The sequence below is a fragment of the Hippocampus guttulatus genome, chromosome 14 (genome assembly GCF_054856545.1).
Source record: "Hippocampus guttulatus isolate MCC_2025c chromosome 14, RoL_Hgut_1.0, whole genome shotgun sequence".
In the NCBI taxonomy this organism is placed as follows: domain Eukaryota; kingdom Metazoa; phylum Chordata; class Actinopteri; order Syngnathiformes; family Syngnathidae; genus Hippocampus; species Hippocampus guttulatus.
The window spans coordinates 3,017,117-3,044,335 of NC_141274.1; the positions used below are offsets into that span (position 1 = coordinate 3,017,117).

Here is a 27,219-nt window from a genome sequence, read left to right on the forward strand (position 1 = left end):
TTAACAAACACTATACTATTATTATTGTTCTCCAAAATGCATGGGTAGTGTGTGCCCTTGGCAGCATCTGGAAATGGGATCTGTCCAGAAAACGCCAAGTGAGGTCAGCCATTGCTCGGATATCATCGCAATGAACATGCTCTATTGATTTGGATGCTTAAATCCACTCCATTAAATACATTCGCACAATCAAAGGAGAATCTTGCGTGTATCAAAAATTCAGCCTTTGCAGATTTATGAAGACTTTCTTTTTGGGCAGCTGAGAGTGTTAATTGCTATGGGGGAAAATTCTGGAAGGCACACTCAGTTTTTGTAATGCTCACTGCTTGTCACTTGATAAAAAAAAAAGTCTGTTCCTTAGGTGTTTTTAATGCAAATGTGAGTTATAGAGATGTCATTGCTGGCGAGTAGAAGATTTAGCTGAATATAAAAAAAAGACATTTTTGTGGGAGGGAAGTTTGTCAAGTCAAATTATTGTGTTCTCTTGGGAAATAATTACACTGGTCAACAGCAAATTTTAATCAGAGATGGCCCCCAAAAAATGTCTTGACTTGTCTAGCACATCAGGTTTTTGTGATATTTACATTTTGGGGTTTTAAATTTGACCTAAAAAAGCTTGCGCGATATGGATTTTACCATTCATCCATCCATGTTCCGATCCGCTTTATCCTCACAAAGGTCGCTGGAGACTATCCCAGCTGTCTTCGGGCAGTAGGCAGGGGACACCCTGAACCGGTTGCCAGCCAATCGCAGGGCACACAGAGACAAACAACCGTCCGCGCTCACACTCACATCGAAGGACAATTTAGAGGGTTCAATCAGCCTGCCGTGCATGTTTTTGGAATGTGAGAGGAAACTGGAGTACCGGGAGAAAACCCACGCGGGCCCGGGGAGAACATGCAAACTCCACACAGGGAGGCTGGAGCTGGAAGTGAACCCGGTACCTCTGCACTGTGAGGTCGACGCGTTAACCACTGGATTTTACCATGCGTTGTAATTTACAATCATGACCTTTCAGGAACCCCCCCCCCCCCCACCTGTTTCTGAATTCACAATTCTTCCAAATATATTGCAATTTGCTATATGACACATATTATTGTTCTTATGTTATTATTACGAAAACATGATGGGCTAGAGAAAAAAAATGACGGCAGGAATGGAATCAGTGCAAAAAAAAAATCAAGAAAGGTTTACTGGAATCGCTGTTAAAAAAAAAAAAAAGGAAAAAACTTTGGACCAGTGTTATGAATAAAGTCTTCATTTCATTACTTTCTGTTTTTTCAGACCAGTTTTCACAGTGTATATCACAAGGTTTTGTGCGCATCTGTAAAGTCTCTTGACTGTCTGGAGTGTATCCAATATACGGAATGATCCAGAATCCGGAACTCATTCCAGTGTCAGAGGGGATGGGGGGGGTTCAAGTGGGCAGGGGGCATCAATTTCACAAAATATGCACATTTTAATTGGTTGTCGGTCTGTCGTTGCAACGTCAAATAATGCCTTCTACTTCAAAGAACAGGGTGAGAATTGGAAACCGGAGGACTTGACAGATTAATTTTCTCTTTTTACCCCTCTGAGCTGTTTTGAGTTGCATTATTTTATTTTATTTTATTCATTTATTTTTTTGACAATATGGAATGCTTGTTGGGATTCTGCCGCCACACATTTTTCCGACGCCTTGATTAATTTGTCATTTTGCTGTACGGAAGACGTGTCGGTATGTCTAGACGAGGGCAGAGGAAGCGGGTGAGTCCAATCACCTTCCTCTAATTAAGTCTGCAAATTGACCTATAAAGTGCTTCATTTGTCCTTCACATTTGATGGAGTGTGGCTATTGAAAAAAAAAAATCTCATAAGAATCTATTTTCTCTCCGTTTAATGAACACAATTTGACAAATTAAACTAAGCCTGCACATTTACCCTCATTTTCCGCTTTTTAAATTTTAATTTGAGCACATCTATTCACTTCATGCAAGACAAAAGGTTGTGGAGTACTGCAGGACAAGACCACATCTGGGTTACAATGCACGGCATTCCATGGACCTCAGTCCCTACGTGAAGTTATGGACGTCAAGAATGGCATCTGCACTGAACTGGTCTGCGCAGTTATGACTTTATTCCTGCATCAGCATTCGTTTGTGATTTATGATGTGCTGCGTTCTCACTTGCGTACAAATCCGTAGGGATGGAACTCAATCGTAAAGAAAGTACAATAGACAAGGTCATTTTTACAAAGTAGAAGTGCAGCGGTGGCTTTATGCGGTCAGGTTGAGAGTTTTCTTGGTTATTTGGCTCTAATGTGACCATCGAGTGTGAGACAGGTGAAATAAGACAAATGGATTTTTCTTGCCGGGTGAGAAAACAGAGAAGCAGGAGACGAGTTGTATGATTTGTAGTCATATGACTCAACAATCATCTGATTCTCAGTTGACGTGTCTGCTGACTGCAAAGTAAGGTACTCGTGCGACCGTGCGCAGGCGTCGCACTAAATAGCTAAATAGGACCGTTGTGAATAAATAAGCCATGAGAGTAAAATGTTGCGGTCAAAGGAAGTGCAAATGGAAGAAACACAAACCTTAAACATACTGTAAGCCAGTTTCAAAACGCCCCCCAACACCCCCCCCCCCCCAAAAAAAATCCATTAGGTTTATCTGTAGCACCACAATGTTAGCATAGCTTGGCACATTTGTTTCATCGGCCAAAGATTCACTGGCTACACAAAGGTCTCACCTTAACCATATTTGTGTCCATTCTTTTGTCTTTATACAGAATTTTGACGGTCTTTCCTGCTTGACTTGTTGTTAACCTTTGCCTCAAGAAAGCATCCGCAACAGGAAGTGCCTTAGCTAATGACATTTGGAACACAGGCAGGAATGCTTCCTCCCACACATGATGGACCTCTGCAGACCGGTTGCCTCCCCCCCCCTTTGATGAAGGCCACAGTGAGACTGTTTGCGCAGTTCAAACAGATGTGCGTCCCGCACGGACAAAAGCATAACGAATGGCGTCCGATGGCGTTGGTTCATCGCTGAAGAATGTTTCGATGAAGTTATTTGGTGACATCACGCTAATTTTCTGTGCGCGTTCTTCCTAAAGACAGCAGACTAGCTTAACGAGAGGCTCGCCCGCTCCCTCTTGCTCATATCAAACCGCTTGTTTGTTTCCCCACATCAATGCATTCCTGGCATTCCTCTCCATGAAAATCAGCTGGTTGCCACAGAGAGGTCATTGAACTTTTTTCCCCAGCCTGAAAAGAGGAGGAGGGAAGGAGCCCGGGGATGTAGGAAGGGTGGATATCGAAATGATCTCAGTGGAGATCAGAAGACCTCATCTGATTGTTTTGATGAAGTGAAGCAAGATCTGCATGATTTTCAAAATGCGAGCGATCCCACACACGGCAAGGGGGGGAAAATAAAATCACGTTCATGCTTCTCATAGTTTTGAACCAGATGTTTGGCATTGTAACAACACTGACCTGTGGGGGGCAGCGTGGGGCCATGGAGCTTCGAGACTGCCGGAAAATATAAAGAAGAGGAATGAGTTGTAGTAGAAGAAATATAACAGGCTAGGCTAATTGTTAGCATGTCTGGTATTGACGTTGCAAATGTAAACTCTTCACTTTGTCTTTTTTTTTTGTGGAGAATGAGTTGTAAGATACGTTATACAAACACTCAACACAGCCAGTTGCTCCTACGTGTCTGGCAACAGGCTGAACTTTTGGTTGCTTTGTCATTGGACATTGTCCCATTTCACAATCACCGAGTCTGTGGCTTGGATGAAGTCAGTGTTGATCTCACACACACACACACACATACACACACACACACAGACAAAAACAATTGCCTTTCTTGGTAACAAACATGTTCAAATTCTACTACAGTGAAACTCCTCTTCAATGAAATTATGATTGCAGCAAGAATTTTTTCACAACAGGGGTTTTTTCACTGTAGCAAAATTGATCTCAAATGTAAACACACAAACACACACACAAACATATGTGTACATGCACACACAAACATATGTGTACTCTTTATTTTTACTCCAATAGTGCATAAGTATGAGCATACACTTATTTGACACTTCATATAGTCAGTGTAGAAAGAAAAAAAGGGAAAGAAATTTACGATCAGCATTCACTTTCACTTACATCAATTTCTTGGATAATGTCTTTCATTTTGCTTCCTCCGTCTTTCATTTTGATCACTTTTACCCTCTCTTCCAGCATCAGAGCTCTTCTTGTCTTGACATCCAAAGGTCTGTTTTGTAGCCATTTTAGCAATGCAACGTTCTTGCTGCGTCTGAAACTAACAATAACAAATACTTCCTGGACTACTGCGCATGTGTAAACCAGTGTGGTGGTTGCTGTTGCCGTTTCTAAACAAAGCAGTAGAGGTCGCCGTTGGATTAGACTTCGTTGTAGTGAATCTCGTCGCGAGGCAAGGGCAGAGAAAAAGATTTTGTTTAATGCAAGAGGGGTTTTTTTCGTTGTATGGGGGCAGGAGAGTGGGAATGGTGCTAATGCATGAAGATTTTTTTTCACACTAGAGGGTATTTTCGCCCATGCAGGTTCCGTTGTAGAGAAGTTTCACTGTATATGATTGTGAGCCTGCCCCACCCTTTTCCAATGTGATCGCGAATAAAACAGAACATCCGACAATGCGGCCCTTTTTTTTCCTGACTTGTCACAAAGTGAGTGTGGGGGAGTGGGGGGATGCACAAATTTGCCCCAATTAGTAGCATGTGTGTACCTCACTTAGGAACCTCCGTTGAGTCTCACTTACAGAGGTCACAAGTTGAAATGAGAGGATGAGTTGCACAACTTCCCCATTCTGCTTACTTCGTCATTTTACTTTCCCCCGCTAACTTGCGACACAACAAATAATTAACACGAGACATCATCCAGCGTGTTGAGGTCTTTCTCTTTGTTCCGTGGCTGTGTTATTACAAGCAAAAGACAAGTAAGATGTTTCTTTTGCAATGCCGTTGCCCAACCAGCCTGCATTGATGTTGAACTCTACCCTTCCTTTCGGTACCGTACCACTGCGGTTGATAACCCAGTGATTATAGTCAGGTGCCCAAAAGTGATCAGGTACTCATGCGATGAGTCTACAATATGGATTATTGTTACTATATAGTATAAATATTATTGCTAGTAGTTTAGTGGTACCTCCATATTATTTCCTGGAAACTGAGCATCATCACTGACGATTCCACAAGTGTGAAGTGGAAAACAAAAACCGCAATGATGTGCTTGGGAAAGTTCCCTTCTCTCACTTTCTTTTTCTTGACCAGTCCCAATAGCAATATGTCTTGGGCAACATTCGGTTCAAGACGACATCTTAATTTATTGCTGGCCCTGGCATGACTTGAACACAAGATATCTGTAAATAAACTTTATTACTTGTTATGTGTCTTTTCCAGTCAAAAGATTAGACTGATTTAGCAGGCAGTCAATAACCATAAAAGCTCGTGTTTTTTGTTTCATTTTTCTTCCAACAAACCGAATTGTTTTAGCTCATCCTTTAATGCTAAAATAACTTACGCTGTCAACACACCAACTTTCATGCTTAACGCCTGGTGGGGTACTGTTTATAATAACGACCCTTGAACACTGCCAATGCGGCGTGATGCCGTATTTCTTTCAATCAGTTTGCGTGTAGCAATGCAAATTTCCAGCATCGCGGTTTTCTGGAGTGCAGCATCCATCCAAGGGCTAAGCATTGCCGTACACTACCTACACCAAAACTCGCCATCATTAATCAGTCGGATACCCAACTGGATCTTACCGTTCACCCAGACTCGGATTTGAACCCCAACCCGCGTGGTCAAAGTCAGCATTGTTACCCACTGAGCAATCCGACCACCACCACTGTTTTCAAAGTTGACATCAAATTTATTCAACGAACGACAAAATTGGCAACCAAGTTCAGCTTTTCAGTCTACCCCAATCCGATTTCTAACCTAATCGCCAGGGTCAAAATAACGAAACCCGCGCATTTTTATTTATTTATTTATTTTTCAAAACTGGCCCCCCTCGCCAACTTTGTTCAGTAGAAAGAGCGTCAAATAAGCTGAACTGCTTGCTGGCTGAAAAGTCTGTTAATAAGAATTGCCTTCACTGTGCCTTTGTGGGAGGGTTTTTTTTTTTTTTCAGATCGCGTCGCCTCCTCTGTTCCCACTTCAAAGATGCTCCAGAGGGAGCCGAGCCTGAAACGCTCAATTGTCTTTTGTGACATTATCGGACATCTGAGATGTTGGATCGGCTTGGCTCTGCTGCGCTTTGCTCACGGCACCCACCGACGACTCCCACCCGTCCGTTCGTCCTTATCCCGTTCCGCATACTGGGGCCTCTCTCTCTCTCTCTCTCTCCGTGGCGCAAACTTGAAACCCCATCCAGTTCCCGACAGCGAACGAGGAGCCCCCTCCCGGATGAAAGAGGACACGGAGCGCGACGGCGGAACTTTGATGTTCGACTTTCTCCTCGCCCGACATGTTGAATTCTCTCTTAGATGTCATTACACGCCGCTTGTTTGGCGAATCCACCTAAATTACAGGGCCAAATAGGGATTCCATCAAAGGCCATGCATTTCTTTTGAGAAGAGTCAACTTTTCTCCGGGCTACATCTCAGTAAATGCTTTCAAACAAACAGAAAATCTTTTAGTTATGCCGTCTGTTACAACTTTAGGCCTCCCACACTTGCTTTGTCTCCACACTTTATGGGTGCTTGCTTGGCCCGCCTGTACTTTTTCCCTAGTTACACACTCTGATTTAACTGTGCTTGGCTCTACCACAGTCCAGCTGAAACCAGACAGTGATGTCATCCCAGGGCGTCTGGCACAGGAAGTGACTTTACACTAAGTGAACTGTTGAGAACTTAAAACTTGAGCAATCACTCCCTGAAAAGGTTCTTTGAATCAAAATGTCAGTCTCGTTCTGTTGCACGACTCGGGAGACAACAATGGAACACTTGAATGCATGACAGGGGACAAAAGCAAAAATCTCAGTGACGTTATTTCTCTCTTTTCAAATCGAGAACAATCAAGCTACCTTACGCCCACAACCACAAACGCAAACATATAGAGATACTTTCTAACAAGCGGTAGTCTGTCTATTTTCAGTCCCTCCCTGTCGAGATTGCGCTTGCATGGTCGTACAAGGGTCAGCAAATGTCACTTTCAAAAGAACATGTGATGTTAAAGTCACTTTTTAATGGCTTGTAAACAAATGCTTGGGTCTATACAGCGCTGGCACAACCATCAAGTGTTAAAGAACCAAGTAAATCTTTCCTCTGCCTATTCCTGAAACCATGTCTTTAAATAAGCCCTTCTGAGGTTTCAGTTAAAGCCAGCAAGGAATCTTCAACTCAAAGCCAAAAGTGAAGCAGAACTGCAGTGTTAATACAGATTACAGTTAGCTAAAATTGCTACCAGTGTTAGCTTCCATTAACTGGCATTTATTCCAATGTTCAGCGAAATCACGGATTTGTTTTTTTGGTGATAACATGCAACACAGTGTTACATCGATTGACAAAGTGTCATTAGACATCTTGCTGATGAAGTGCTGCCTCCAGGAGTGAAAATACAAACACATCTGTGTGGCGCTTGGCTACTATTTCATTAGCCAGTGGTGGTGTTTTATTTATAATGTGAACACGGAGGTGTGAGCATCTCCTCATCTGAAGTGAAATGTCCAACAGCTCCACAAAAACAAAAGAAAAATCACTAGATTTTTGCCAGTCCCCATCAAACGGATTTGAACCCTGTTAAATTCGCCAGAGGCACGTTTGAGCAAGCGCCATTCATTTGCAGTCTGGACATTGATGTTAAGGAAGCTGTTATTCTTTAACCTTTGTGTATTCTTCCAGACATTTGATCATGGTCCCTGAAACGTGTTTTAAAAAAGACAAACTGCGTCTTGTGTAATGCTTCTGGTGTCAGAGGAAATGAACATCACCCATGAGCTGGGCTTTTGTCACGGGAGCGCCAATCTGGCATCTTCCCACGGTTCATTATCAGGGCATTCCTATTTGATGCGATCAGGCTCAGAAGTCTGAAGTTGTTTTCCACGGCTGGCATTCCGCTTCCCGTACGCTCTGAATTAAAGCAACGTGGTGTGTGATCATTAACGGGCTAACAGATTCTTATTTCATTCACTCAAGTGACTCATGGATGTATTCCTGGGTACTCATCAGAGCGTTACGCAGCTTCTCAGCAGGCCGGATCCATGGAAGCCGCAAATATGTCATGGCAGCAGCTGACGGCTTTTACCAAGGAACCATGAGCCACCGGTGTGGTAGACGGGCGAAACTCCTGGCAAAGGAATGGTCAAGCCAGGTTTATTTGGCTGGCCATGTGACTCAGTGTCAGTTTTCTGTCTTTGCAACGGGCAGCTCGGACAGAGCCGTTTTTTATTGGATTTGTCAGCGCCGCACTAAGAGCCGAAGCCCCCCGTTATTTATAGCCAACGGCGTAGCACTCAAGCCTTTCCGTCCGACTCGTCACGGTCACTTCCTCCTCCGACCGAGTGACAAGAGTAGAGGATGTCGGCTCATTTTAGACGCAGCCAAGCAACCAATTTAGAGAGCCGGTGTTCAGGCGGGTTTTCTAATTGGTTTCGCCATTGTCAGAGTGTCCATCGGTGCACATTTCAAGCTTTTGTATTGAATCGAATTAATTTGAAAGCACTTTCACGAAGGATCAGTACCAAACTGTACAACCTTCAGTAGGAATTGATTATTTTTTATTCTTCCACAAATCCATTTGTATAAATAAAGTCCTCCCTGTGACAGATGCAAATGAGTTACTAAACGCCCCTGGACAATTTGTGTGGAAATACAATTAAGAAATGAGACATTTGAACAAAACAAAAATACAATTACGCGCGGTCTTAAAGCCGTGCAGCAAGTACGGTACGAACCTGAATGGTTGTGTGTTGGATGTTCAGGCAGGTGAATCCATCTTAAGTCTCTAACTGTGCTGCATTATTGATATGAACAAGAATAGAAGCCGCCATGTGTGAAGTAGCGCACGCGAGCATTTGTACAAATCCAGACGTCCTCGCAAGCAGACGCCCTTAACTTGATTTTTATTGCCGTTGCTCCAACTTAACGCTATGCTCTTGTTGGTTTCCGTTGTAACGATGAAACCATTTCAATGCCCACTCGTGTCAATGCGTTATTACAAACACAATAAATGCATAGCTAGTTTTTCCACAAGTCAAGGAAAAAATGTGTTGTTCAAATTTGTCTAAAATGTTGTTTCTCAATGTTATTAAAAGGGAAGGCAATTTAAACATTTGGCAACATATCTGGCGCCATCTAGCGTCGTGAATGGGTATAATGTCTAGACCCCGAATATAAGACGATCCCTACTTTTTCAGTCTTATTTCAATGCAAAAAATACCGTCTTGTATTCGGGCCAATACGGTAGATGCATGTGATTTGCCCAAACAGGTCATATAAAATAATGTGACCTGTGTTTGACGTCCGTGCTTTGATGATTTCGATTTCAAGGTCAGGAAGACAAGTGGTCCTTGTTTGAAACAATGAGCGTGAGCTTCAGAGGTGACATGATTTATAGTCTCTGCATGCTAAAGCCAATGAAAGTAAATGAGAAAAAGGAGGAGGGAGAACAAGTGACGGGAGAGCAAACACAGTCCGCATCCATCCCATAATACTTGCTGAAGCCCCAAAGGTCACCTTGTCGACCGTTTCAAATCGGATCGATATAAGGCATTAAGGCCTTCTTCAAAGGAAGTTGCAGCCATCCGAGGTGTGAGATACATAAAAAAAAAGACATTTCTGACCTCTTCACCTCATCTACAGACAAAAAAAATCGACATACAGGATAGCAGAAGTGTCCTGTGACGTGAATGCTTACAGTTTCTATAATAATTGAGACAATAGAATGACACCAGGCATGTGTGTGTGTGCATGTTTGGTGTTCCAGCGGAGCGGATCGCTCCCACGGGAGGGAACGACGTCGTCGTGTGTTTTGTAAACACACAAATGCTGCCGACGCACATTTGAATATTGATGAGGCTCCGAGGTTTGCAAGCGGTGTCGAAAGAGTTCAGCTTTACAACGAGGGCGAGGCCGAAGTTGCGCGGTCTGTTGACTGACCCACTCGGACCTTTGCGGTCGTCACGCCGGCTGTGCAACTACGGAACACAATGGAATGTCATTTATCAGCATTTGATAGGCAGTATACTTATATACATATACATCCCTTTTCTGATGCGCTTATCCTCACAAGGGGTCACGGCGGGGGTGCTGGAGCCTATCCCATCCTGAACAGGTTGCCAGCCAATCGCAGTGCACACAGAGACGAACAACCATCCGCGTTCACACTCACACGAGGGACAATTTCGAATGTTAACCTGCCACGCATGTTTTTGGAATGCGGGAGGAAACCGGAGTACCCGGAGAAAACCCACGCAGGCAAGGCGAGAACATGCAAACTCCGCACAGGAAGGCTGGAAACAAACGCCGCACCTCCGCACTTTGAGGCCGACGTGCTAATCAGTCGCCCACCGGGCCGCCCGCATCTAAATAAATAAATATCCATTTTCAACACTGCTTATCCTGAACAGGGTCGCGGCGGGGGTTGCTGGAGCCAATGCTAGCTGGCTTTGGGCAAAAGGCGGACCACACTTGAAGCGGTCGTAAGTCAGTCACAGGGCACATATAGAGACAAGCATCCATTCACACCCCCATTTCACACCGTCACCGAGTGGGAACCGATCCCACGCAAGTCAAGCGAGTGTACCGCTACACTATCAGTGAAACACAAACGACTGCTCAAAAAAAAAACACTTCAAAGAACACATTTTCAGACCGATTTAAACCGAAGTCAAACTGTTCAGCTCATTCAGGACATTAAACGGACTTAACTTGATCCATTAATGCATTTTCTGTCGCGCTTATCCTCATTAGGGTTGCGGATGAGCTGGCGTCTGTCACAGTGCACATATAGACAACCATTCGCATTGACACATATGGTCGATTTAGATTTCTTCTCTTTCTTATTTCTTATTTGTACGTTTTGCCTTTGTCGGGCAGTACGGATTTAAAAAGAAGTGGTGACCTTGCTTTCTATGAGGGGAATCTTCCCAGCTAACGAAGAGTGCCACAAATGCCTCCGTCATTTCCTTCTTTGGCAGCGAGTCAACGGATCCCACACGGGGGACACGCTGGAGGTCAACCTTGCTGGAAGGTTACTCTTCTTCCTGCCATTGTGTCGGCAGGAGGTGCGCCCACATTGTTCTTAAACGTGAATGAGCGCATTTATGTATGCTTGGACTAGGAGAAAGAATGCTTGGAGCGTCAAGAAAAAGGGGCAAGCCACAGAAAACGGAAGGGAAGGCCGGTTCTGGGCGTAGGGCCTCAACTTTGACTCATGGGTGTTCTGATGTGATATTGTATCGCCATTTCCAAATCGAAACAAAAAAAAAAAACTCAGTTCTGCTGAGTTTTTTTGTTTCAATTTGGCATACCTCATGTGGTCTTCAAGGGTCTGTTTCAAGGGTTCTGCTTTTTTACTTTAAAAAAAAGTTTATTCCAAAAGAAGTTACACAGTTTTGTGAAGTTTGTAAATCTATGTCCAGTATCACAATAAAGTATTGTATTCTTTTTTTTTTTTTGCGGTTTACACTGGTGAACTTCATTTTACACTTGTGACGTGTATAAGACTGATAATAGGTTGGATGCATGAGCTGTTTTGTTGTTTTGGTTTTTGGTCAATATTAACCATCATTACCTTGCTTTTATATCACTGTATAAGTATTGTAATTTAACAGCTTTATGTATTTTAAAATGTAATTTTTTTTCAATATTTTGGCTTTTTGATATATTTATGGCCAGCACAGTGGTCAACTGATTAGCACATCGGCCTCACAGTGCAGAAGTGCAGGCAGGGTTCGATTCCGGCCTTCATGTGTGGAATTTGCATGTTCTCCCCGTGCCTGCGTGGGTTTTCTTCGGGTATTCCGGTTTCCTCCCACTTTCCAAAAACATTCATGGCAGGCTGATTGAACACTCGAAATTGTCCCGAGGTGGGATTGTGAGCATGAATGGTTGTTTGTCTATGCTTGCCCTGCGTTTGGATGGCAACCAGTTCAGGGTGTCCCCCGCCTACTGCTCGAACACAGCTGGGATAGGCTCCAGCACACCTTGTGAGGATAAATGATCAGAAAATGGTTGGATGGATGATATATTTATCTATTTTAAAAAATGGTAGTTCTGGAAATAATGCTGAGGCAAAATTGTGTATTTGTGCTTGTAGGTTTAACTTGAACCTCTTACGTCAGCAAATACAAAAGGCTGTGAGTATATTTGGATAAAAACAAATCTGTTGCACAGGATGTAATTGTCAAGTTTGCATCTTTTTTTTGGGGGGTGGGGGTTGTTTGATTCGATTACCCTCCGCTGACTCCTGCAATTGGGCTTTTTGTTTTGACTTTGATTAGCTGAGGAGAAGTCATTAGGAAATCAAAAGCGCGCCAATGAGCGGCGTGTGCAATATTTCAAATGGTGTGTGGATGGCTTTGGAAATAAACAGTGTTTAATATGGGCAGCCCACATCAGGTCCCTTTAATTATGAGCTGAACTTTAGCCCACATCCCTTCCTCTGTGCTCTCGGCCAGCCTGCAATTACCCACCAGAACGTACACACACACACACACACGCTTGAGGCTTGTTGTGTGCCGTGCACAAGATGATTCATTTATTGTCCTGCAAGGCCTTTTGCAGGAGGATGCCCAGTGGAAGGGTCTGTCCGAGGAGGTCCAAAATCCTGCGAAAAGCAAATGCGAGGCTGCCCGCTGGTGGGAAAAGCAAATGAAGAAAGTAACCATGACGCTCAGGCGGCCCTCCCAAAATCCTCACTTGCAGCTTCTCTCTGAGGGTTCCTGCTGGTGTCGGTAGCCAACCTGGCAACCCTCCCCCCCCTGTGACCTTATAAAAGGCATTGCCCCCCCCGGCCCCACCCACAAAAGAAGAATACCGTACCGCAGAGCAGCGTTAGACGCATTTCATATCCCAGGTGCACACCTGCTGTCAAAGGCAGATGGTTTGCTGGAGGCTAGAGATGAATGTGAAGTTTACGCGCTCCATTGTGGTTGTGATAAATGCTGATGTTTTTGTCCTTGCTCGTCAGCCCCTTCTCAACTTTATGTATGTGTCTTCCTGTTGCCAGCTGCTTATTAGGATTCCTCCAAGTCTCACATTTCCATAATGGAGGTCACTTCGAGAGGAAAGGAACAACAAGTGGGAGGGACTGGGGAAACGATGATGTTTCAATATTTTTGGAAACACACACTGTATGGACATTTATTTTCTTAACTGCCTACTGTGCTATAAAACGCTACCAGCGAGGAGGATATTTTTTTATCTTAAATATCAACAAAAAACAAATATCTTCTGGAGCCACAAAAAAATAAAAGCCTTCTATAAAACTTACAATGAAGGAAACACTTGCTGTATGTATGTAGGAGACTGGACTGTCGCAGAATTGTTTTTTATTCATTCCTTTGTTGTGTGTTCACAAACGCCTGCCTTGGATTTTTTTTTTGTGATTTTTTCGCTTGAGTTTTTGTTTTGGTGAATTATTTTCGATTTTCTTAGTGTCAGTGAAGTGATCATTAATTTATGTTTTTCGGAGGCTGTCTTTGAACGCCTCTTGAGTTGAACGAGAAGAGAGAAGGCACGGAGTCGGAGGCAGACGCGTCTGTGTTTGTCGAGACTCTTAAAAGCATAAATAAAGTGTTGGTTTTAAAAAACCAACACCACAGCTCTCCTTTTTCGGAGCTGCAAGATGTATCTATATCTATTTGAGCTATATTAGCCTACTATCAAAATCTTTTTCCATTTTCAAACAATTTTTATAAAGCTCCAGGGAGCCACTAGATGTCAGAAAAGAGCCGCATGCGGCTCTAGACCCGCGTGTTGCCGACCCCCGGCCGATCCTCACAAGGGTCGCGGGGTGTGCTGCAGCACTGTAATAGTCGTCAATGGCAGTGAATGAGTTTTAAGGGTATTCACAGCACACAGCACCGTACTCTTCCCAGCATTTTTCCTTAGAATTGATTCTTTTTTTTAATATCTGAGTTCAATTACATTTCCAATGTGTTCAAAAGAAAATACATTTAAACGTGTAAAGCGTGTGACAAAACATTTGCTAAAAAAAAACGAACCCTGGAAATGGTGCGTCCTCAGCGAGTGCCGATTATAATAAAGGTAACAGCTAATCAAAACGTGGCCCCTTGCCTCATTTTTTTTGTGTGCTTGGCAGAGATCAACGTAAACATTTGTCTTTCCACAAAGCCACATGTTTGTCTCTTGCTCTGAACAAAGTGGGTCAAACGTTCCAGGAGGGAAAAGTCAAGCATGCTGAAGTCTTGTGACATCCACCTGACAAGCTTCCAAGTATCAGCAGCCAACATCATGCCTCCTCCTTCTCCCACTGACGCGTGATCACCATTTGTGCCCTTGTGGAATCTTTCGAACATCCATCAGCGCTCCTGGCAGCCTCTTACTGTAATTGTCTCTCTTGTGTTTCCAAAGGGAACACGGGCTAATCTGCGTGGTCCGTCTGGGTCGCGTCGAGGACACGCATCATGAGCTCGTATCGGTCAGTCACATGACACCATTGAGATGTCATTTTTACGGGACCAGGAAAAAAAAAGACTGTGTTTTGCCAAGCGAAACATTCCCCTCAGCTGGAGGTCTGACTGGAGCAGCTTGTTCTCTAATTAATACCCGCATCCTGTAGACCAAGAGGAGGAGGTGTGGGCGGGGGAGGCGCGGAGGTGAGTGGGCGGATGGGGGCGGGGTGGAATTCAAAGTTTTCCAAAATAAAAGTGATCAAAAGGCTCCAGTGTTAACTGAGGAAATGCCGTGCGGTTTCACAAGTGGCGACTGTTTTGACACTCGAGGGCGTTTTTAGCCGAAAATAACGACCATGTATAGTAAGCCGTTTTTAGCCCGAAAAAAAAGACATATTATAGGAAGGTGTTTTTCGCCCGAAAAAAACGACATAGTATAGTAGGGCGTTTTTAGCCGAAAAAAAACGACCATGTGGCGTTTTCAGCCGAAAAAAACGACCAAGTATAGTAAGGCGTTTTTAGCCGAAAAAAACGACCATGTATAGTAAGGCGTTTTTAGCCCGAAAAAAACGACATGGTATAGTATGGCGTTTTTAGCCGAATAAAACGACATAGTATAGTATGGCGTTTTTAGCCGAATAAAACGACCATGTATAGTAAGGCATTTTTAGCCCGAAGAAAACGACAAAGTATAGTATGGCGTTTTTAGCCGAAAAAAACCACCATGTATAGTAAGGGTTTTTTAGCCCGAAAAAAACGACCATGTATAGGAAGGCATTTTTAGCCCGAAAAAAACGACCATGTATAGGAAGGCATTTTTAGCCCGAAAAAAACGACATAGTATAGTAAGGCGTTTTTAGCCCGAAAAAAACGAACAGGTAAAGTAAGGCGTTTTTCGCCCAGAAAAACGCCATAGTATAGTATGGCGTTTTTAGCCGAAAAAAACGACATAGTATAGTACGGCGTTTTTAGCCGAAAAAAACCGACCATGTGGCGTTTTCAGCCGAAAAAAACGACCAAGTATAGTAAGGCGTTTTTAGCCCGAACAAAACGACACAGTATATATAGTATGGCGTTTTTAGCCGAAAAAAACGACCATGTATAGTAAGGCGTTTTTAGCCCGAAAAAAACGACATAGTATAGTAAGGCGTTTTTAGCCCGAATAAAACGACCATGTATAGTAGCCGTTTTTAGCCGAAAAAAACGACCATGTATAGGAAGGCATTTTTAGCCTGAAAAAAACTAACAGGTAAAGTAAGGCGTTTTTCGCCCAAAAAAACGACATAGTATAGTAAGGCATTTTACGCCCGAAAAAAACGACATAGCATAGTAAGGGTTTTTTAGCCCGAAAAAAACGACCATGTACAGTAAGGCGTTTTTAGCCCGAAAAAAACGACATAGTATAGTAGTGATGGGTCCAGCGACACCGATGCGTTGACGCATGCGCCGGGCTCACAGAGCAAACCACGTGTCGGTGCATGTGCTGCTTCATTACGTCACGTGATTGACACGTGAACTGCACCGGCGCAGTTTAGACTGCATCGGCTGCGTTGACACAGTCCAGGCTGCTAATTGACACATTGGCTGCGTTGACACAGTCCAGGCTGCTAATTGACACATCGGCTGCGTTGACACAGTCCAGGCTGCTAATTGACACGTGAACTGCACCGGTCCAGTTTAGACTGCATCGGCTGCTTGGCACAGTCCAAGCTGCGCCACTTAGTCCTGGGGGCGTCGACTCAGTGCAGGGGGCGTTGACGCAGCAAAAGCCCGCACAGTGTATCCTAAGGAAGTGCGTCTGGCGACACGATGCCGATTGCCGAAACAAGCCAGACCTCACCCTCGCTCGAATAAAAAAATCTATGTTTGGGCAATACGGAAAACACACTGATTATCAGAAAAAATATGTCCGTCTGACTTCGAGCATCATGTCGGCTGTCATATAATAGGCTATTATTATATGAGAAGTGCTTTATGAACGTTTGTACTGTACATCATACTCCAGTTGATTGAGAGGTACCGCCTATTAGGGGGAGTTCCAGAAAGTGACTGCGAGTGAGCACACCGCATGTTTGATGACTCTGCCACGTTGCTATTAAAAGTCACATAAAACGTAAACCTTGTCTGCTGACCATCATTACATCGGCTAGGCTAGTTTAGCTGTTGTCGTAGTTCAAAGCTTAATATGTGGCGTGGGTTGGGTCGGCGCCGCGAGTACGTGCTCGCGCTCACAGCAGAGAGCAGCAGACTATCGACTGCTGAGACGCGCTTCACTCGAGTGACGTTGCTACAGTACGTGCATATTATGGAGCAGCTTCCGGACAAATACAAATTGTCCGCCGTGTAGAGCCATTTTGATCTCCTTTTGGAGAATAAGGTATTTATTAAAATCTCCTTGTCTCTCCAAGTGCCTCTCGGATTTTTGACATGTCTTATTCCATTGTGTGTGTGTGTTCTCCACAACAGGGGAAATAGCATGCATTAAACGCAACAGACTGAAATTTAAAACACTGGAGCATCTTATTTTTCTAAATCAAAATTTGTGAAGACAAAGCCCACAAGCATCCCCATTCACATGATTTTCACATTATTGAAACACATTGAATGATACAATATGAATGCATGGATGTGAATGATATTGTCAAGGGTCAATGTCATCTTTATTGTCAAATATGCTTTATGTATGACATGCAGCAAAGATGAAATTTCTTCCTCTCCATCCTCAGTGCATACATGCATGCAAACATGCTGTGCATTAAACACACACAGCTAAGAAAGGATAGCAGCTACACTGTATAAAAAAGACATGTAATCTGAACAGTATAGACAATATAAACAATATAAACAGCATAAACAACAACATAAACAATGGCGCTTGTGGCTATTGTGGGTAGAGTGAGGTAGTGCATTGTATACACGTCATCATCAAATCAGTTTGTTCAGTCTGTCAAGTGGGTTGGCTGCAGGGATTTTGAAGGTCCAGCAGGTGGCAGTGGTCAGCGACACAGTATCAGTACAGTATCAACACAGTGTGTCATTGTGTCGACACGCCTCATGAGGCCTCATGGACCCATCACTAGCCGAGGGCCCAGAGTAGGAACAATCTGCTGATATTTCCATTTGTGTGACACACATGCAGAGACCCACATGCACACACACTCACTTACTACAGTACTCTGAGCCCCCGGCCGCGAGAATGCCAATGGGACAGGAAGGGAGGGGAGACAGGAAATACTCGTCTCCCCAAAGCACATATTAATAATAGACATTGGCTTTTTATAGTCGTCTGTTCCATAAACGAACACAGCGTTTTGTACCAATGCTCGATTCTCAGCATTAGTGGCAACAATACCTTGTGCTTTATTAATTATTTTTTTGGTGACTGCCGAGAATCAAACTTTCAAACTCGACTTTTTTTTATGCGCACCATATTTATATAAATGCTTGTTTTTCAGCATTCAAAAAAAATCTTTAAACATACAGAACGGCAATTAACTTAACGCTTCATTCTCAGCATTTACAATCATAAACGTATGTGCTACGGCGTGACTTCCTGTCCAGCTGTTGCTGCTGTCAGTCTGAGTCAACAGATGTGTGTGTGTGTGTGTGTGTGTGATAGCGTTTTCTCCCGGGCGTATTTGATCGCAGAGCCTTTGAAAACACTTGACTATTTGTTATGCTCGAGTACCGTGATGACACAAAAATGTGCCATCTGTTACAAGAGTTGGCGAGTTTTTTTGGGTGATTCCCGTGTTTGTCAAGTGCGTGTGTGGTGTCTGAGGTTGTGTGTGGGCGAGTGTGTGAAGTGTAATGGTTCTGCTGGCAGCGTGGGTGCAATAACAACAAAACCCATATTGAAGGGTGTGCTGAGGGGGATTTACATTAAAAAAACATTTTTTTTTTGTCGGAGGGAGGGGTGTTTATCTCCTATGGATTGCAGTCAAGCTGATAATTGTGGTTCCCGTTTGCCAGCCTCCCCACCCAAAGGATTCTGACTGTGTTGTTAAGTCTTCTGGGAAAATGTTTTGCTGTTGAATATTTATTCACATGACTCTTTGGCTGGCCGCGCACTTGGGCCTCGACACAAATGTACAAGACAGTTTTTTTGATGGATGGCTGTGTGACTAAGTGCAGACATTTCATATCCACAGAATCTCCTAAATAAACTTGACTTTTGGCACAATAATGTGGAGATAACGTCGCAACCAAATCAAATGAACTCATCTAAAATGCATCATCATATAATTACAAAAGATGGACGATGTGGGTGTTGGTCCACTGCCTGCGTATGACTAATTTTAGCGATGAACACAAATGGTTTATTCACGCAAAAAAGGAAGTATTTGTGAAATATTTCCATATCCTAACATAAAAATCATAATGTACACCAATAATTATTTTGAAAGAACAGTGAGAACCAAATCATATTTAAATGAAAAACATTATTGCACTGAAATATTTTTCACAAATTAAAAAGTATTTCAATAATAATAATAAATCAAATCTGTTTATTTATAAAAAATAATCTTGAGATATTCTCAGAAATTTTTTGAATAATTAAAAAGATTGGTAAAATACTGTAGTGATTCTTAAAAAATGTCTCCTTTTAATGTTAAAGTATAACGTTCTCTAATATTTATTGAAATTTTAAAAAACATGTAAAGTATCGTGCACCTCTTACTTTGATTAGTTCAATTGAAAACTTAAATTGAGATAGGTCAGTACTGATACAGTACCAGGTATCAGTATCGGGCCAATACCAGCCTTATTTTAAGGTATCGGGTGCTCGGGGTTGATACCAGCCACCGATACTTAAGGCAAACAAAATCTGACATTGAGTCCTCTTCACCAGTAGTTGGCGCAATACTATGTCAGTTCGACACATCGGTAAATCATCATCTGCATCAGAAAGTATTTTAGATATCAAAAATACTGCAGATATCAATACTCAGAATCAGTGAGTACCCAAAGGGTGAATACTGGTATCAGTCTAGAAAAAAAAGGGTATCAAAGTAAGGTATCAAACTTCACCAAATAATAATAAAGACACAACAATATTTATTATTGCCCATAACCTTTTAATATGGGCCATTACTTTAAAATTAAAAAGCCACAGTCTTCTGATCATTTCTGGAGGGGCCTCCATCTGTATACCGACTGCAAATGGCGAATTTTTCAGGTTGTCACAAAACCATCGCACTCCACCTTTCGATAGTCAACTGTGCAGGTGTCCCCGATGCTTTTTTTTTAATAGCAAGTACAATAACAGAAAAGATGAGACACCAGTGTGCCATCTCGCAACTGACCCAATAATGAAATTGCGGCGATGTTGTTGTTGCTGTGTGCAGGATGCTTTTGTGGAGCTCTACGACCGTCAGAGGGACTCTGTCTTCAGCTGCACGTGGCCGTCCATCAAGACAGTCTTCGGCCTGGCCGCGCTCGGGGCGGCCAGCCTCACCATCGGCGCGTACCTCACCCAGAAGTGAGCCGCCTTTCCCGCCACTCCTTTTCGTCCTTCTCACACACACACAGACGGACACGCACACGCCATCCCCACCTCCAATAAAGACACACTCTGTGATGGAGGCATGCACATTATCATGCTGCCAACACCGACGACAATGGAAGATTCTTCTTTTTTTGTGTTCATAACCTCGCCTTCTTCTCTACTAGTAGTAGCATGAACCTTGCGTTAGCTTAGACAGTAGTTGCATGCGTCATGTGGGGAGATGAGACAATGGGGACGAACAATTACAGTGCCCCTGCTTGTTAGGGTGGAGGACTCCGTTTGAACCATGGACTCCGGTTACCCCCTTAGACCCCCCCCCCCCCCCCCCTCCCTTGTCAGCCACTCATCAAAGGACTTCCTGTGAAGAACAGCTGCTCGGAATGTATAATGGACCAGCGTGGTAAGTGTGTACTGTGTGTGATGGTGTACACGGTTGGACACAAGAATTGGGACAACGGCAGCAAGCCCGCGATAAAGCGGAACACCTGTGATTGAACACAATGCAGTTTTCTCCAGTGGAAATCGAGAAAATATAAATAACATGCTCCAAACCAGCCCTGCAATAAATTATATTAGCAAAATAGAAAATACCGTAATTTATACAGCCCAGAAATGTTTTTCCAAGCCAACACACTTATCTCCCTCGAGTCTTTCCAATAAGAACTGCCATGCTATATTTAAATACTGAGGGGCGAATGGGCTATAATTCTTCAGATGCGTGTCGTCGTAGGACAAACAAATGTGCGATAGTACTCTATGTCTAGAAATGGTTTATTTTTCCCAAAAAGAACACAAATTCCAAATATAGGAGTTCAACGTAAATCAATTTAATTTTCCACGCTTTTCCAAATCAAAACACGATACAAGTTAACACAAACTTGTACTCGGTCAACAAACGACACGCCTCTGCCAATTCACACCTTAGGCCTAGACACTCCTAACCCTTTAATGGGACATGCGCCACCATGTGTTAGAATCAAAGAATTACATTTCCCAAAAATATATTGTAATATGCTGCAAACATTATTTCACAGTACTGTATACATTATGTCCAAAGAGGTACATTATACAATGAACCAAGATGAGTCGCATTCTGTAGGAGTAAAAAGCAGGATCGGTGAGGATTTGACATGAATGATGTTCAGCAAAAACTAGGCTGAGCTTGATGTACTTCCATACTTTGACAGCACGTCAAGCAAAATGTTGAGAGTGGAATTACAGCCAAAATAAACAGGAGGAAAAGCTACATGATTACGAACTATAAAAACAAAAAAAAACCTGTAACCAACGACGGAAGGGGCGACGGGATTGCTGAAATTCAATTCAAACCTCATCATATAAAGTTACACCAGCGGTCGCATTTTTTCTCGCGGACCAAGTTGAGATATGCGCGAGGGTCAATCAGCTGGGGTGCTGGTGTGAGTCACCAACTGTATTCACCAATCTCCAGTTCATTGGTGTTCGGCTGTGCCTCGCTTTGTGCACTGGGAACATAAATGGTCCTTCGCAAAACTATTCACGCAAAATTGGACACACAGAATGGTCTGAAATGGGTCAACTAAACGGTTCCGGCTCATTCACAGATGAAGATGTGTGTCCCAATACTTGTGTCCATATTGTGGCACTCTAACAGTCGGGTTTTCAAAAGTTCTGCGGATGGGATTTTTAGCTCCAAAACGCTCAAGCACAGACAAGTGAACGTTTGGAGGACACAAAGCCGAAGATGTCTGACGGAGAAAGGAAGGATGGAAAAAGCATGTTGAATGGAGCACAAAAGGAGTGACGCGGATGGGGCAATTCAGAGTCTCATGGAAGGGGATTAGCAAAGAAGCTTTGCTGGTGTAAAAGAATCATCCGGAGAAGTCGTGACCCAACTTAGACAACCTTATTTGGAGTTGTTTTTTTTTTTTTTTTTTGCGGCTTTCCGACTCTGTAGCAGTTATACACATAAACGTGCGCGCTGGCTGCTCAGCTACCTAAAGCAGGGTAGACAAATAGATTTTTTTTTTCTTGCGTGGTCTTAGTGTTGCTCACAGACGAAAGGATATGCGATCGTAAATATTGAACGGGTTCAACATTTACGATTGTATAAGATAATCGGGCTTCATGCTCAAATTCAAGCTGCATGTTTGTACCCTGCTGCAGTAGTGTTGCGGTCCAGTAGTGGCCTCACACAAGGATTTGGAAAATCACAGTAGCCGATCCCCTCCCCCTAAACAACATTTTAGATTTAAAAAAAAAAAAAAAAGACAGTTCCTGTGTGCTGGAACCTAAGAAGTCCCTCCCCTCACTGAACAGCTCCTGTTTTATCGATGTTTGTCTTGTGTTTCAGTCTAACAGGAAAACTGGAAGTGATCCATGATTTGTGTGTGTGCGTGTGTGTTTTTTTTTTTTTGTAAGACTTTGCATGAGTGAAAGAAACTGATGTCTTGATATTTATACATCAGAATTACATAGAAGAGGACAAAACCAACAACATTGTCTATTTATTGAGAGGTACCGGATTTTTAACACTAATGTCAGTGATTTTCTTTCTTCCTTTCTACGGAATAACACTGTAACAACATTATTTTCTGGCTGCTATAGTTAACAACACAATATTTTTTTTTGGAAAGTGATTTGCAAAGTGTCCACATTGGCTTGAGGCTGCTACACGGTTAATTTCACGTCGACGTATCCAGCTTAAAACTGCCACCGTCTCGTCCTAGATAGCTGCAAACCAAAGTGAACTCGTATTCATGTTTCATTTCAGTCGGCACCAGTTAAAGGAAAAAAGACGTGGCTTCACATCGTCTATGTTAACGATCCTATAATCCGCTTTATGCTGTAAATGGTTCATTTATGTCCACGGGCATCATGTCCTGCTGTGTGCGCGCGCGTGTTTGCGCGTAGGGTCGTCGCGGCCCGCAATGCAAAAAGCAGCCACAGCTCTGACAGCAATACAACTGTATTTTTGTTTAATTTTTGATTGTTGCAATGTATTCCTTGTGCATATAAGAATGTAGGCACTATGGTTGCTGTACTGTTTTACACCTGTATTCACAAACCTGTAGCACTTAAAGAGAAAAAAAAAGAAAGAAAAAAAAAGAAAGTGAATCGTGTTTTCTGTTGTTTACTGCTATAATCCACAATAAGCTAGGGGATCCCATTGTTCCTAATAAAGACACATTTGTTGAGTAGCCGCCAAGTCTGCTTGCCGAGTCTCATTTTTGTACATTTTTCAGATTCATCCGGCACTTCAGTAAAGATGGTAAGAGCAGATTTCAAGGGGGGCATGACACATTACATATTTGACTGTAACATTTAACTGAATAACCAAGTGGTCCTTAAACTCATTCAGTAGCAGCCAATTCTAGACCAAGTCTGAAAAGACGTTTAAAAACGTCTTTGGGAGTGAATGAGTTAAGTGCCCACTTCTGAATAAGCATCTGTGAGGGAGGCCGTTACGCAACAGCGAAATCAATGTACATCATAATTGACCCTGCACCGAGTTTCTCCGCCCATGACTTGAAAGCTAGGCTGGCCGAAGATCAAGAGGCCCTTTCAAGTGACTGCCAGATTTGGTCAAAATCTAAGCACAGCTGCATTGATTTGTGGGACGCGAGTACAGTCAGCCGCCGTTTAATTGCAGGGGCGATGTTCCAGATCCAAAGTGCGCTGGATGGAAGTTTGACACCCACTTGAAGTTGACTGTACAACTGGCTCATAAAATAAAATAATGGATGAACTTTGAAAAGGTTCTGAGCACCAAAGCTCCAGTGAAGAAGCCCACCCGCCAGCCGAGGGCGGCCGTTTACCTTGCCTCATTTCCGGATACGCAGCGGCGAGCGTGATAATAACAGTACGAGTAATAATGATGTAATGAGGAGTATAGCGCAATGGTTGATAAAACTGAGAGCGCTCTCTTTTTGATCAATGCCAAAACACAATTTCTGAAATATGACGATTACTATTGGGGATGAAAGTATTCCTTCCTGCTCCTTCCCCTAAAAAAGGGCTATGGTTAATTTCACAAGTCAAAAAAGGGCATGTTAAGTGTAGCTGAATTCTTGGTCCTTGACGTATTTGGATGAAGGCATGTTCCTGACAACCACCAAAACAATGTGGAAAATGTGATGCTTGGGCGGAGTATATCTTGTCCGTCCATGTCTGTTCTCCTTAAAAAGTGAACCTCGCCCAAGCCAGCACACATCAAAGCTGTCCCCAAACACTGCACTTGCGAGACTGAGTCCCATCCGCCGCAAAACACAAGTGTAAAATAAAAAAAAGCTAAATGCCCTGCGGCCAGGTTTTTGCACCCCCCTCCTCTTCCAATCACACCCCTGCTCTGATCACACATGCCTTCAAAGGCAGCAGCGGCACCGCTCAGTGGAATTTGTGAAAAGCATGATGCAGTAAAACTAATGTTGAAAGAGTGCAGAGAAAATGAACGCGGGGAAAGAGTGAGAATGCTCGCGGCGGAAGGGGGGTGGGGGTTCATTTGGGCAATCCCTCCTCTTGCTGTCCATAGAAAATGCATGACATGCTCTGAAGAGGAATTTTAAATGAGCCTGTGGATTTTCAAACGAGAGTCCGGCCTGAGCGTGGATGCCCAAGACGGGCGGACAAGGAGGAGGAGGAGGAAGCCCTCCTGCCTCTCCTGCTCGGGGGCTGCAAGGTGTAGTAGTAGGAGACCAACCCAGCACTGACTGGGGATACCACAAGGGAGGATTGGAAGATCAAAGTAGATTGTGTGGAATCACTTGGGTCCAGTTCTCTTCCCTCATTTGGAAGCCCATCACATCCGCTCGCAGCCCCGCTGCCTCATTTACACGCCCAAAACTTCCCGCTGAAATGGATCTTTTCCGAAGCAGAGATCAAACATGCACAGTAGCGAAATCGCACATCTCACATTGACATGGAAATATCCAAGTCGACACGCAGACGGCTCATTGCCTCTTCTGCAATGATGGAATTGGACTGCACCGCCCAAGCGCCATTTCAAGTGAGCTGCAGTGCCACAGTGTGGCATGCCGGGGTTCAACTTTTTTTTTTCCCCCCTCAAATATAAAAGTAGCACTTGAAAACGTTTCAGCGTGTCTTCCCAGCAACCCATGACTCAAAATTATCCGGAGGAAAAAAAAATGGCATTGGTTTAAAATTATTCAAAAGATTCCTCAATTGAATCAATTGCTTCCAACTATGTGTGTGTTCGTTTAATATTTATCTTTCTCACACACACACACACACACACACACACACACACACACACACACACACACACACACACACACTTTTTTCTCCACTATTGTCATACTCCAAGTTTGTCGGCCTTATTTGTTCCTCTTAAGTCTGCTCATACTTGACGTAGAGCACAGGTGTCAAAGTCAAGGCCCGGGGGCCAGATCCGGCCCGGCCATGTCATTTTATGTAGCCCGTGGGAGCAAATCATGCGTGTCAACTTTCATGATCCTTGCTGAAATCTGAACCAAAATTTCAAATTGTCATGGGTAGTAAATACGTTGCGATTTTACATCGGCCCTCCAAGGAAAGCCGTAACTCCGAAGTGGCCCGCGACAGAAAATGAGTTTGACACCCCTGACGTAGAGCTTCCAGAGCCAGCCCAACTATGGCCACTTGGATGATTTTTCAGAATCTGCTCGTCAGTGTTACAAAATGACGCACAAGTAGACAATGTAAAAACATAGTACATTCAGTGTCTTTTATTTTTCTGCAGACACAAAAATAGAACAAAAACCCCCCCCAAAAGAACATTCATACTGCTGTAAGTGTAATTTGTCATGCTTGCACATTTACAGTACATGTGGATCCAGCAGTATATTTACAAAATAAAATAAGCAGAAAATTGCAGTCTCTTTTTCATGACACGCTCATAAAAAATAAAGCTCTCTGTGACACAAACACAATCTTATTTACAGTCCGTTGAGTCACAAGTTCTGGTGCGGGCATTTTTGTTTTGTTAGCATCACCTTTTTAGAAGAAAAAAAAAAACAATTTAAATGCGCGCAACTTCAGTCACTGTCCAATGAAAAGCATATTTGGCTGCCTCTTGAATAAACTGTCATAATGTGCCTCATCCACTTACCGGGAATCCACATAACCACCTGCTTCAAATAGACAGATCCCTTTTTCCCCCCACCAAGAACAAAACAGTTCATCATTGGAATTACCTCATAGATGCTATGATGTTCAAATATTAACGTGTTAACTGCTGAGCCCTTTGAACTCTGCTGCTAAACAAAACAGCAGCAACTACCAAAGCATGTTAACAGTCGTGTCGGATGAATTAAAGAGTAGAGACGCATGCGGTATTTAAGATGACCTTAGCTTATGCGGAGACGGCCTCGTTAATGACGATGAGCACGACTTTGGTCGTTACGCAACATTGCGTGCTAAGCAGTAGTATTTATTTATTTATTGTGTACAAATGACAACCTTCCCACTAAGAGATGCCTCCCTCAACCTGCAGCGATGCAACCTTGACCACTACTTGCAAAAATTGTCTTTTCTTTTCTTCACTTTTTATCCAAAACTGGGGGGGGGAAAATTGCATCATTTGAACTTACCCGCCAAAAGTAACACTGACTGTACTAATGTTCTATTCTCAGCCGCTCTAAACATTGCTCGCCTGAAAATTACCCGGACACAAAAACCTGGTCTCAACTGGAATTAGAAGATAGTGAAATGATTATTACTCTTCATAAATAACTCTAAAGCGGAACTGTTTGTTTTCTTTCGAACCTTCTGTGTGACAAAATGCTGAAAACTCAAAACCACTCAACAATTTCAAACCCATCTGATCTGGTCCACCTTTCCCCTGCAAGGTGCCAAGAATAGTGTTGTTTTTATCATATTTATATATCGATATGTACACAGCATATTGTATGTACACGTACTGGTCTGATTAGAACAGTCAACACGATACATTCAACAAGTGCGGTCCTCAGTGCTCACTCCTCTTTGGTTTCTACGTAGCATCAACTCACTTTTTTGAAGGTTTTTTTTTTTTTTGGTTGTTGTTTTGTTTGAGCTCTCACCACGTCTCGTCTGTAGCGGATGCTTCCCCCTCAGTCGGACAGGTTTTCCTCCTTGCAGCTGTCTGAGGAGA

General features: G+C 43.2%; 2 protein-coding genes across 3 annotated transcripts in view; one reads left to right on the forward strand and one right to left on the reverse strand.

Moving 5' to 3' along the window:
* The window catches only part of bcl2b (BCL2 apoptosis regulator b), a 35,978-nt gene extending 12,680 nt beyond the window's left edge, over positions 1 to 23,298 (forward strand). The window contains exon 2 of the mRNA XM_086128306.1: positions 19,951 to 23,298. Coding sequence (XP_085984432.1) covers positions 19,951 to 20,088 — 138 coding nt within the window. The 3' untranslated portion in view covers positions 20,089 to 23,298. The remainder of the gene's footprint in view (positions 1 to 19,950) is intronic.
* A 2,500-nt stretch (positions 23,299 to 25,798) lies between these two features.
* The window catches only part of prkag2b (protein kinase, AMP-activated, gamma 2 non-catalytic subunit b), a 31,985-nt gene continuing 30,564 nt past the window's right edge, over positions 25,799 to 27,219 (reverse strand). For both annotated transcript variants that reach the window (XM_086128785.1, XM_086128786.1), the window contains one exon: positions 25,799 to 27,210. In XM_086128785.1, coding sequence (XP_085984911.1) covers positions 27,179 to 27,210 — 32 coding nt within the window. In that variant the 3' untranslated portion in view covers positions 25,799 to 27,178. The remainder of the gene's footprint in view (positions 27,211 to 27,219) is intronic.